Below are 12,743 nucleotides of genomic sequence, written 5' to 3' on the forward strand. Positions count from 1 at the left end.
TTACATTTGAAGAAATTGTAAAAAGAAATATTGCTATGAAGCTTAGATTTAGATTTGTTAACCAGGATAGTTTTAAGCATTTATATTTTTGTTTAATGCAAATAAACCAGTATTATAGCATGAATGTTATATTTTGTAGGGTGTGCTGTGGTGATGGGGACCACTGAGATATCTTTTCGGGGGCCCAGAATTCCTAGTGCCTCCCCTGCTTCTTATTAGTTTTGCAGTGACATATATATATATATTTTTTACCACAACTGTAGCCAACACTTAAAAAGAGATCACTTTTTGTAGAATCCTTCTCCGGTTTTTATTCCTAGTTTACCCTCTGCCACCAGCTTGTTCAGATTCTCGCTTTCAGCAAACGGTGGTTTGGGCTCCATTGCAAGCCACCCTTGAAAAACAAAACAAACAGTGTTTTAAATGAACCATACATTTTGATCTGTAAAGAAGTAGTTTCATCAGCAGCAGCCACAATTATTAGTTAAGATCATATCAACATTTTATTCCATACAGTTGTACTTACTATCAACCATGGATTTCATGATGTCTAGTCCCACGTAATCACAAAGCTCAAAGGGTCCCATGGGATGACCTAGACCAAGTTTCATGGCAATGTCAATATCCTCTTTGGATCCATGACCTGAGAAAGAAAATATATAGAAAACTAAGCAACTGTAAGCAAGGTCTGAAGCGAAATTATCCATGACAACATGGATTGTGAGCACACCTGCCATGCATGCCAAAGCTCTTAAATTGTAATTTCTCTGTCTAACTGGAAGTATTTTCAGGTCTGTCATGTCAAAGAGCGTCTCAAAGCTCTGCATGTTGCTTGGAAGACAGGGGATCAAGGAGAGAGGAGGGAACTAGGAGGACTAACATGCAAGGATACACTAGAGCAGACTGTCAAACAAGCCAACAGACAGGCCATATCCTTTGACTTTAATACAGAAGCAAAATAATGTTTTATTGTTCAGGTCTCGTCTAGCTGTATAACAGCCTTTAAGAAGATTGGATGAAAGCTGTATAAAGACTTTATCCTTGAAGCACCCCTGAAAATGGCCCTAAAACAACCGGACTTCCATGGACTTCCCGTTGAAATTTCCCTGTGATGCCAAGAATCTTTTTCTTAAGTCTGGATATTTGCACCAAGTTTCATCTTTCATTCATGAAACAATTTTCATGAGTTTTTGAGCATGTTAAGGCCCGAATATTGCAATTGATTTGTAAAAATAAAAATAAAACCATAGAGAAGACGTAACTGACAGTCAGGTGTACATACCTCTCTCATGCAGCAGAACGGAATCCTTTATATACGGAAGAAGAAGGCGGTTAACAATGAATCCAGGTGTATCCTTGAAAAAAAAGGTTAAATGCTGCTGATATGACCTTCATAAATAATTTGAGACACTTATTACAATCTTTTTATAAGCCAACCATCACATCTTACCTTGCAGCACACAGGTGTTTTTCCGAGCGCTTTGCTGAAGTTCAGGAGAGAATCGAAAGTCTCTTGGCTTGTTGTCGGAGTCCCAATGACCTGGAAAAGGTGGAAACTTTCCTCAGTTCGTCAGCAACTTTTTTTATTGTATTTTTATTTCTTCTTATTTTTATATATATCATGTATCACGCTCACAAAATGATCCCCATAGAGTCCTTACGCCAAAGATTTCTGTCAAGTTTCATTATTTATTCAGTTGTAATAAATAACCTTTAATCTTCAAATTGTGTCTCTCCTGATTGAAATGACTGCCAGGAGGTATTGAACAACTGCCAGGAGTTAGGTAAACAACTTCCAGAAGTTAGGTAAACAACTTTCAGGAACTAGGCTAACAACCCTATTTAGGACCCTTTGTGGCTACCTGGACACACCCATGACTGTTAGAGGCTTATATTTTCTAGCTCTTCCCCAGTCTGGTCAGAACTGAAGAAGCCTTTCAGGTGAGACGTCTTCAAGAATTTCTACCAGTCCAGTTGCCTTATGGATCAAGCTTTGGATCACCACAACCCGGATGACTGAGAACCTTCACAGATATGCTGTACCATGTTAGCAAAGTTGTAAATGTCACTATATGGTTTTCTTGAATAGATCTTTAAGCTGTTTGGCATTGATTTTAAAGGCTTAAGCAAGGAAAGGTGGATTTCAATAGGCCCTGCATACTTTGCATCTGTAAATTAACATTTATCTTCACTGTCTGTATTTCATTCAGGGCCTTACCTCCACAAGCTTCATCATAGGGACTGGGTTGAAGAAGTGAAGGCCTCCAAATCTGTCCAGCCTGTTTGTGGCGCTAGCAATGTCAGAGATGGGCAGGAAGGATGTGTTACTAGCAAAGAGGGTGTGTCTGAAAAACAAAGTGCAAAAACAACTAACAGTCAGGGCACCACATGTAGCGAGTGTCTTCAGACCAGGTCTTGAGACGAATAAAGAAAAGATCACAAGTTTTAAGTGGAAAACCACCTTTTTGTGGGGCTTAAAAATAATAACACACTGACTGCACCATAACACCCAAAACAAAGAGCTGTAGCTTCTGCTTGGTGTTAACTCTCTACACTGTTGCTGCACATTAGTTATGTAATACTTGTGGCTTATAAATTTAACAGAAACTGAAAGTACTTACGCTGGTGCTGCCTCGTCAAGCTGACAAAACAGATCCTGTTTTATCTTTAGATTTTCCACAATGGATTCCAACACCAGATCAGATACCTGAGCTGCTGATCCAGCGTCTGTGGAGGTTGACACATTCTGCAGAACTTTCTGAATGTACTCTTCACCTGCCTGAAACAAAGTTAAAGCATTACTTACTCATATTTCTATCCCATATATTTTTGTTTTTTAAAGTCAATGTTCATCAATCTGCCTCACCTCTGGTTTATCAGCATACTTCTTCTTCACCACTCTTTTGAGGCTTCCCTCTATCCTTTTCACAGCCTTTTTAAGGATGTCATCATTTGTGTCCACCAGCGTCACCGTGTGGCCGGTTGATGCAGCAACCTTTCAAAGAGTCATCAGTTTGAGATAAGAAGAAACGTAGGTGAAGGCAAACAAAGTCAACGATTTAAGAATTTTTGTTTATAGGTGTTGACTTTGCAAAAGCTGTTTCTACAGAGTTCTAATTGTGTTAATATCAATAAGTCTCTCCAAGTACCAAAAACAGAAAATTAAATTGAAGGTAGCTGTGTACAAACTCTAAAATACTTTTTTTTTAAATCAATACCAAACAAAACATTTTGAGTGTGTTCATATAGCTATGAAATGCATTAAAATACGTGGAGAAGAATCACACTGATGTAGTGTATAATCTGGGAAGAAAAAGTGCAACTTCAAACCATGACTGATGAGTTACCGCCATCTGTTTCTTCTGTGAGTCAAATAAACCAGTCTTTAAAGCGGAGAGTCTACTGAAGTTGAACTGTCCAAAATATCAATTTGACCCAACAGTCAATACAACACAGACATGTGTCGGGTGTGTAGTGAAGGATATTTGTATTTTTGTTATTGGGTATCCCCTTCCTTACTGTAATGATAGAATGGAAATGTTGCTGACTTTATATTTTCCAACAAGCACTTCAACAGTTGACATCAGGGTAACTAATTCTTTTTTTTTCAGAGCTGATATGATCATATAGATAACAATTAATTCTTTGAAAATTATACAACCTGGATTATAAATGAAAGAAATTTGCAAAACGGGCTTCTCCTTTCACTACTTTCTAACAGCTGCCACCACTCATAAAATAAGGGACGATACAACAGCAACAGGTCTCAAGGCTCAACTGCACTGTTTCCTTACCTGTGCGATTCCTGTCCCCATCTGTCCACCTCCGATGATTGTTACTTGTTTGATAACAACATTTCTGAGAGCCGATGACGAGAAACTTCTTCTTTGGTGAGTGAAGAAAGCCATTGTGTACAAGAAGTTGCTTCTGTCGAGACTTTGGGACAAAACAGCCTCTGGCCCCGGGACACAGGTGGAATAGCGGGGGGAACGTTGGAGATCGCGTGACCTCGTGTTAGACGAGTTCCTACCTGCTTTTTACACACAGAAACTCAGGTGGTATTTAATGGTTGGAAATGCACTCGAGTAGTACAAAAGAATGAAGCAAACTTGAAATATAAAGAGTATTTATGCATGCAGAATGACTCTAGCCAGAGATGTTACATGAAATAATATAGGTATTACAATTTACTTTCTTATACAATTTAATGTTTACATTTGCCCATTTACTCCCATTTATTGTAAGTATTTTTATTAGCCCTGTGTTTTGTGGTCAAATGTGTGACAGTGTGACATGTTTTATTAAATAAGAGTATTCTTTTGTTTTGTGTGTTAAACAGTACTTCAGTGTTATTTTATTAGATCCTTTTAAATCATTAAGTGTAGTACTCTAATAAACAAATTATCAATCATGAAAATGAGGAGTTAAAAAGGACAAATGTCATTATTTAAATCAGTGGTTCTCAATTGGTCTGGCTTGGGGGCCCACCATCACCCCTTAGCGATAAGTCGCGACCCAAATCAAGGAACATTTTTCAATTTATCAAATTGATTTAATATAAAGATAGTGCAGTTTGAACTGAGATAAAGAATATCAGATTATGCCAACACACACAAAAAAAACAAGTGTACTGGTAAACCCAAATTGACAAGCAAGTGGCGATGCTAGAAAAATAAATATGCCCTTTCACACTCTTTTAGCTGCATTTTATTGTAAATCAAAAAGTTATGCTATTAAAAGAGAGAAGAGTGTTTTGTTTCCAAATGCCGCTTTAATTTTGACAGCTTCCTACTCTAGCTTGCCAACACCTCGGTGCACACAACACACTGAGGTTTTTGTCGTCCTTTTTTATCAATATAATAAAGTCCATATTTAATGTTGTCGCTGTATTATTTGCGTTTAGCCATGCTTATTTCTCATAAGAAAAGAAATTACTTTGATTGTCTTCTTCTACACCAGGGGTACTCAAATACAAATCTTAAAGGGCCACAAATAATTTTTTCAATGAGCAAAAGGTCCATTTAATGAGGTTGGTCAGACCATTATGCAACAATACTGTAATATTCAAAACAAAATGTCCTTTTCATTCAAAATAACAACAAAAATATGAACTACAGTTGTGCTCAAAAGTTTACATACCCTGCGTATCGTTGGCACGGAGACAAGTCCCGGTAAACACTTGGTGACCCGACCAAAACACAGACTGAAGGAATAACAGTTCGGGGGCCACAGCTGAAGGCCGGCGACCCACTCAAAACGAGTCCGCGACCCACCTTTCGGTCACGACCCACCAGTTGAGAAATACTGATTTAAATTATATCATGAGTTATTCTTAAAGTATAGAGGTTAAATTAGTAGAGCAAACACCTTAATATTTCAGGTAGTAGAACGGAGTGAGGATGTAAAGAGAAATGCATGAAAACAATTGAATAAGTTACAATATCCTCCAATTGTTGTTGAGTAATGTGTTTGTGATGGACTTTCCTCACATTCAGACCTTGATAACAGCGTAATGAACACAATAATCATCCTCTGAGAAATAAACAACTATGTCAGGATGCAGGGGACTGGGACACAATTGTGGACATGGAGGAAAGGGGGTTTCTGAAAGTTATCCCAAAGGAATAACCACTAATATCACAACCAATAAGAGGGAAAGGGGGAAAAGACAGTAAAAATAATCAAGAAACAACCTAAACAAAACTGGGGCAAGGCAAACCAAACCACAGTTGCCAAGCAGCTGACCAGAAAGCAAACTCTCAGTGAGACCCTGGAAAAACTCCTCATTTAACACAAAGATGGCCCAAAGGGCTTTAATATTTATTTATATTTGTTATAGGCCCAGCGAAGACCAACTACTGTACTATGGACATACTTTGATTGCTCAAACACACAGTGGGAACCTCTCACTATCCCTAAAGGTTAGGCAATGAGTCAACACAGAGCACTGACACTCACTGGTATATATAAACTACCCACACCTGGTGTCAATCAGGACCAATCAGCCACACACACACCTGACTGCTCTGGGGTGATTCGCCCCCAAATGCCCCTCACACTACACAACAGTAGCTCATGAGTTGTAGTTCAATTTCATACTGGCTTTATATTCTACACATAATGCTTATTCTGACATTAGCATTATACAAAAGCTGCAATAAAATTAATCTTAAGATATGGTTTCAAACCATAATAAATGTGTCTTACAAAAACAAGCCCAAACTATACAGATATTTATTAAAAATAGAGGTACTTGTTTAAAACAGAAATGTGTGATGAAGTGATAACATATTTTAATGAATGTCTTCAAAATCCTTCTGGCAAATAATACTGACCTTGCATTTCAGAAACAGAGTTAATCAACCAAAGGTTAATACATGATGTTGATTGTTACTTGATTATTCAGTCACTAAGAAAATGCAGTCTGCTGGTTTCAGCTTCTTAAATAGAAATACAATCCTAAAACCCTTTATTGGATAGTGTTGTAAGAATAGTATTTATCTCTCAAAGTCTTTTTATGTTTTTGAAATTTCTTGGACTTACTATATTAATCACAAAAATAAATGACAATGTAATATAATATTCAGTCATAATAACATTTGCATGTTGTTTACAAGGAGTTCTCTCTCCAGGAGACCTTACAAACACCTTTTCTCTTTGGAAAATCTTCACATGAGCACCCAGACAGCCAAGTATTCCACGTTTCATCTACGTGGAGTTACACACACAGTGAACGAGCAGGGGGCCAGTGTCAGACCGAAACGTCCACTCAGAGAAGGAGCAGGCGTTCCCCTTGGGAGTTTGAATTTGAAGGTCTGCAGTAAGCTGGTCACTGTCAGAAACAGCTCCATCTTTGCTAGCTGTTCACCCATGCACACTCTGCGACCTGAACAAAACAGGAGATACATAATTAAAGATTCACTGATTCATGGATCAATGTTTCTGTTAATGAGTTTGTATCAGGAAGGAATGGCATACCAATCCCAAAGGGTATAAAGAACTCCTTTCTCATCAAATTTCCCTCATCATCCAAGAAGCGTGCAGGGTTAAAAGTGTCTGGGTCATCCCACACAGTGGGGTCTCTGTGTACAGACCACAGGTTGGGGAGAACAACTGTTCCTTTGGGAATAGTGTAGCTTCTGAACTCTGAAAAATATGGAAAATAAACATGTTACAAGCTAGCACCACAGCTGATCAAATGCTTGTTGAATGTAATCAATTCAGCATTCAGTTCTTTATTATCGATGACATAAAATATGTCTCAGACTCATTATCAACTTTGAAAAAGATGAGGACACAATGGAGGTTATGTTCACCTGTCGTCTCTGAGGCCATGTGAGGAATCCCAAGAGGAACCACCACAGTCAGTCTCTGCACCTCCATGATGGTGGCCTCAGTAAAAGGCAAAGCTCCCTTATCAGTCAAAGACGGTACCCGGTGTGTGCCCACCACCTCATCTATCTCCACCTGGACTTTGTCTGGAATTCAAACAGTAGAAGAAAAGCTACATTATTTATGCATCATTAGGTTTCAACTCAACTGCAGAATGGAGAATGCAGAATTTAGATGTGACTTTGTGAAATACATTAAGATATTTTGTTGAACTATCTTCCTAGAGAATGGTCGATTTGAATTAAGTGTGGTTGTGAAAAGCTGAAGATGTGGTTTAAAGCATAACCACGCCAGACAGTTTGAAGTCTTTAAGAAGGATGTATTTAAGTCATGGATTTCCTTTTTTCTCCACTTATATGAAAAAGCCTTGTGGTTTATATAAGGCTAAAACATTTCACATTTGATTCAACATACATTTCCACCTTCATTCACTGGCTGTGGAATTGATTCACGTTCCTGACATACTGTATTTTTTTGCATGTCCCTTTTCCCTCTCCACATTCCTGTCTCTCTCAAGATGTTTTATCAAAATATCAAAATGATGAAGTAATTCTACTGTTGCTACTTTTACCTTGAATATCAGGGTGTAGGATCAAGTAGAGGAGAACCCACAACACTGAGTTAGCTGTAGTGTCAGTGCCAGCAATAAAGAGATCTCCTATTATATAAAAGAGATAATCTTCTGTGAAGCTGCTGTCCACATTTCCAGCAGCTTGCTGAGCCAGCATCTCCATCAAGTACATGTCTGTCAGATCCCTGGGGTTTTCAGGATCCAATGTTTCCCTGTGTCTTGCTATAAACCTCTTTAAAAACATTGTAATGTCTCCTTCCACCTGCCGTAACTCTTTGAAGACCCCAAACGGTAAATAGTAAAATAGAGGAAAGACATTAATAAGGACTGCTGGACTGTTCACACAGATCTCCAGCCCTCGATCCATCAGGTCCAGCATGCTGCGAAACTCGCGGTCTTTGTGATGGAAGCGCTGACCCAGGATCAGAGAGCAGATGACGTTTGACACGGCGTGGCTGATCAGCGGGGCCAGGTCCACACCAGCACCCCCAGACTCCTTGTTCAGTCGCAGCAGCTCTGTTTTGATGGTGTCCAGGCCCTGCAGTATGCAAGGCTCCAAGCTCAACTTCCCCAGGCCAAAGCTTCGGAGAGTGGCGTGACAGAATTTCCGCTGCTTCCTCCACACTGGCCCATAAGGTGCAAAGACTATTCCTAAATTGAAAAAGAAATGTGGCATTCAAGTTAAGTGAGCCATGGAAATATTTAGGTCAGGGTTAGTATAGGAGGACAAGAGGGGGCTTGCCACCAGTGGTCACCCCTCTGTATCCATACATGCTGCAAATAGGGTTGCCAACTGTCCCGTATTAGCCGGGACATCCGTATATTGGGCTAAATTGGTTTGTTTCATACGGGCCCTCAATTGTCCCATATATTTAATATTAACTCTTGTAAATACAGCAGACTGAACTCTACAGATCCTAGATCAGATAAAACCTTAGTGGCAGATCATGTGCCAACCACACTGCCTGTCCTCCAATCACAGGGCCCCTCATGCACATCAGTTGTATACAGCGCAAATGCACCATGTCCTGCAAAAAAATGTGGAGAGGATTTTCTCTCTGATGGCCATTAAATGGTCAGATTCTAGAAGCAGATGCAGCACAGAGATGATCAAAAATGAACTTAAAATATCTGTGAACTGTGACTTGTCATGTAAGGACTTCTCTCTGGATGTGCTAAAGGACAAAAGAAAGCTAGAGTCAGTCAAGAGCAGCAAAAAGTATCCATGGAAAAAGTACATTTGGTAGTCATACTCCCCTTTTGCATTTATTGGTAACACTTTCCAATAATGGAACAGTTCTATTAGTGAAATAATGCTTAATTCATGTTGAAGTAATGCATGACTCATGATGAATTTCTGTATGAATTAATTATTAACTCCTGTTGTTCACCATGAATTAATGATCCTGTCACTATGACTTTGTGTAATGACAATGTGTTTAATACATCATAAGTTAAGGTATGGTAATTAACAGTTACTTCATACATAAGTTCATATATGACCAAAAAACAGTTTTTTTTAAGGTTAATTGCATATGAACAGACTCTCAGGCGGAATTTTTAAACATCAAATTTCTGATGACAAACTGAATGGTGTGTGTGTATGTATACATGTACATATATATACTGTATACACACACACCATTCAGTTTGTCATTTACGTTTAAAAATTCAGCCAGAGAGTCTGTTCATATACAATTATCCTAAAAAAAACTTTTATGTCTTGGTCACATATGAACTGAATGTATGAATTAACTGTTAAGTACCATATCTTAACTAATGATGTATTAAACACGTTATCATTACACGAAGTCATAGTGAGAGGATCATTAGTTCATGGTGAACAACAGGAATTAATAATTAATTCATACAGAATCTCATCATGAGTCATGCATTACTTCAACATGAATGAAGCATTATTTTGCTAATAAAACTGTTCCATTATTGGAAAGTGTTACCATTTAATTTTTCTTTTGCCTGTTTTTTATGTAAAAAGCCAAATTGTGGTTTATTTAAGTTTTATTCATATGAGGTTACATAATGACAAAGTAAGGATTACAGAACTGCATTTCCAGTTGAATCAGAATATGAATATACGCTGAATTCACACATCATGCTCACACCACCATGGCACTGTGCACCTGTCCCTTATTTAGTAGTGAAAAAGTTGGCAACCCTAGCTGCAAAGGACAATACAGTTGCAATAACACATCATAATTTTGGGGTTGCATCATTCTAGATGGTTAATCTGAGTGGATACTGGCATACTTAAATGCTAGCAGATTACCTTTGCGTTTCGTCATGATGGAGATAGCAGGGATATCAGGTCTGTCGGAGAACACCTCGGGGTGGTTTGAGAAAGCATCCCTGATCACCTCATAGCCATTGAGCACAACAACCAGCTGACTCCCAACAAACAGGCTGTAGACATTACCATACAGCTTGGTCAGTTCCGTTAGAACACCTACGGCGCTTCGTTTTTCGGTGCTGGATGTCTGATGTCCAAACCTCCTCTGGATGAAAGACGGCACGAGGAAGCCGCCGAAATTTCCAACTACCGGCCACGGCTTCGGACCTGGCGGAATGTTTGAATGGTGCCCTCGTTTCTGATAAAAACTCACTAAGTAAAACACCAACAAGAACAAGGTAAAAGCTACAATGTTGACATGTGAAAACACAGAGCTGACAGAGCACGGCAGCGACACCATGACGTCAAAGCAAAAGAAACAAAGTCAGTGAAGTGACGATTCTATCCCATTTCCGAGCGTTTAATAGAAGACTTCCTACAACTATTGTTTTCATGTTACATCCTCAAAACTGAAAGCACAGCTGATCTGCAAATGCTCTTCCTGTGATGTTGTGAAACGGCTGAAGTCAACGTGGTACCGTTACTGGATTCCTATTGGCTGACAGCCGTGACCCACTGTGATTGGTGCATTTCAGTCCTTCCTTGTCGTCCTTAAAGATACAAGCAACAATTCGGATATGAATGCATGACATAACGAGAAGATGATCACCATTCCCTGTAATAATGTCACTACCTGGACAAATGCAGGGACGCGTCCAAGGGGTGGCATTGGCCACTCTGAAATCTAATTGACCATCCCATGTGCCTTTCTAAAATCCTAAACGATGATTGGCCAGGTCAGAGGTGGGACTTATGTTGGAATCAACTATATGGGCCAGGGGTGTCAAACTCATTTCAGTTCAGGGACTACATACAGCCCAAGTTGATGTGACATGGGCCAGACCAGTAAAATCATAACATAACAACTCCAGCATGAACAGTTTGCTTGCTGGACAGTGGCAACGTTTACATGAGACTTTAAATTCCTCTTTAATTCAGAATTAAAATTAAATCCTCTTTAAAAATATTAAATATGACCCTGTAAAACACCTAAAATCTTCTGATTTTAAACCCGAATTGAATAATTCCTCGATCATGTATACGTTCATTCTGCTTTAAATTAATTCCGGTTGTTCTTTCCCTTGTCCTGTCGCGATGACGCAAATATTCTGCGCTGGCGGGCACATATTTCAGGCTGAGGTAGAGCAGCCGTTGCACTAACATAATAATTCTGCACAATAATAATAATTAATTCTGAATTAAAAAACATCATGTAACCATGGCCAGGGTGTAGTTCTAGTGTTGGTAGTGACGGAGCCCACCTGTGACACATGCACATGTATGGTAAACACACACACTTAATGTGGCTCCATTCAAAAATTGTGGATCCACCATTCACAAGTTTACATATACGTAAACTTTAGTGCTAATTGGATCATGAAGCACTCTAAAAAGTCTTCATGAATTTCAACCAGATTGTGCAAGTAATCTATTTTCTCCCTTTGAGAAAAAAAGTCCCGGAGCGCTGTTCAGGTGCGCTCCGTCAGCACTGTGATTGTATGCGACCCCCAGAGCACTAATTTGAAATAGTAGTTACTTTTATTGGAAAATTGCAGTTAAAGTCTTCTCTGTCATTTTTTCACTTTACAAAGTCGTCCTGCGGGCCATATTGGAACCTCTGGCGGGCTGGTTTTGGCCCGCGGGCTGTATGTTTGACACCCCTGTTTTAGGCTTTGTTGTATCAGGCTGGCAGTACCTTTCTTTGTATTTAAATGTATCAAAGTTTCTTTTGATAGTGCCTTCAGTCCTAACTTTGGGCGAACATGTTATTAGTCTATAAATAATTAAGCTATACGATTAATAAATATATTATCTGATTATAATGAGAAATATAACATTTAAATGATACTCTAATAATGTTTTCAGTAGACAGTGAAGACAGAGAAGGTAAATGCTATTATATAGTGTGTGTGCACATGTACCCTGGACACACCTGCCTATGTCGGTGTCCCAGTTGGGCCACTCCGGTCATAAAGTCTGGTGCCTGATCAAATTAGATTAAAATATATTAGTACAAACAGTAGAATGTAAGCCCTCACGTCCAAAAGTGGAGGACAACGATGAAGTTAAAGGGATATAAATGTTCACAAAACAAAAGTTAACTTTCCCCTAAACAGTAAAGGCTTAAGTCCAATCTATTCCATCCTTAACATCAGTAGCCTTTTAGTGAATGTTTTAGCATAGAATTCAGATTTACAATGAAATTTGTTTATATTTTGTTGCACATCAATTTCTCTATTAGATCCATACTTGAACCTTGATCAATTTCTTAACTGATACAAGACTTCAGTGTTAATAATGGAACAAATAGTCTTAAACACATACTTGTGTTTAACTCGCTATTTCATTGAATGGGAAAACACACACAAAAGC

The 12,743-nt window shown here is 38.8% G+C and overlaps 2 protein-coding genes across 3 annotated transcripts; both read right to left on the reverse strand.

Annotated features, from left to right (window-relative positions):
* Window positions 1-152: 152 nt before the first annotated feature.
* Window positions 153-4,087, reverse strand: LOC117816226 (hydroxyacyl-coenzyme A dehydrogenase, mitochondrial-like). 2 transcript variants are annotated; one of them, XM_034688410.1, is made up of 8 exons: window positions 3,795-4,087; window positions 2,867-2,995; window positions 2,622-2,779; window positions 2,219-2,345; window positions 1,451-1,540; window positions 1,283-1,307; window positions 527-643; window positions 153-394 (listed from the first exon to the last, which is right to left on the reverse strand). In XM_034688410.1, exons 1-8 carry the CDS (start codon window positions 3,906-3,908, stop codon window positions 282-284), a joined length of 873 nt encoding a protein of 290 aa, XP_034544301.1. In that variant the 5' UTR covers window positions 3,909-4,087; the 3' UTR covers window positions 153-281. The 2 variants fall into 2 exon arrangements, with proteins under 2 accessions (XP_034544301.1, XP_034544300.1); XM_034688409.1 differs by having other exon boundaries at window positions 156-394; window positions 1,283-1,355; window positions 3,795-4,084.
* Window positions 4,088-6,220: 2,133 nt separating this feature from the next.
* On the reverse strand, window positions 6,221-10,850 carry LOC117816558 (cytochrome P450 2U1). The gene is made up of 5 exons (XM_034688889.1): window positions 10,251-10,850; window positions 7,964-8,614; window positions 7,317-7,478; window positions 6,979-7,146; window positions 6,221-6,886 (listed from the first exon to the last, which is right to left on the reverse strand). The coding sequence occupies exons 1-5, from the start codon at window positions 10,669-10,671 to the stop codon at window positions 6,705-6,707; spliced, it is 1,584 nt and encodes a 527-aa protein (XP_034544780.1). The 5' UTR covers window positions 10,672-10,850; the 3' UTR covers window positions 6,221-6,704.
* Window positions 10,851-12,743: the final 1,893 nt, after the last annotated feature.

This window comes from Notolabrus celidotus, chromosome 7, assembly GCF_009762535.1.
Source record: "Notolabrus celidotus isolate fNotCel1 chromosome 7, fNotCel1.pri, whole genome shotgun sequence".
In the NCBI taxonomy this organism is placed as follows: Eukaryota; Metazoa; Chordata; class Actinopteri; order Labriformes; family Labridae; genus Notolabrus; species Notolabrus celidotus.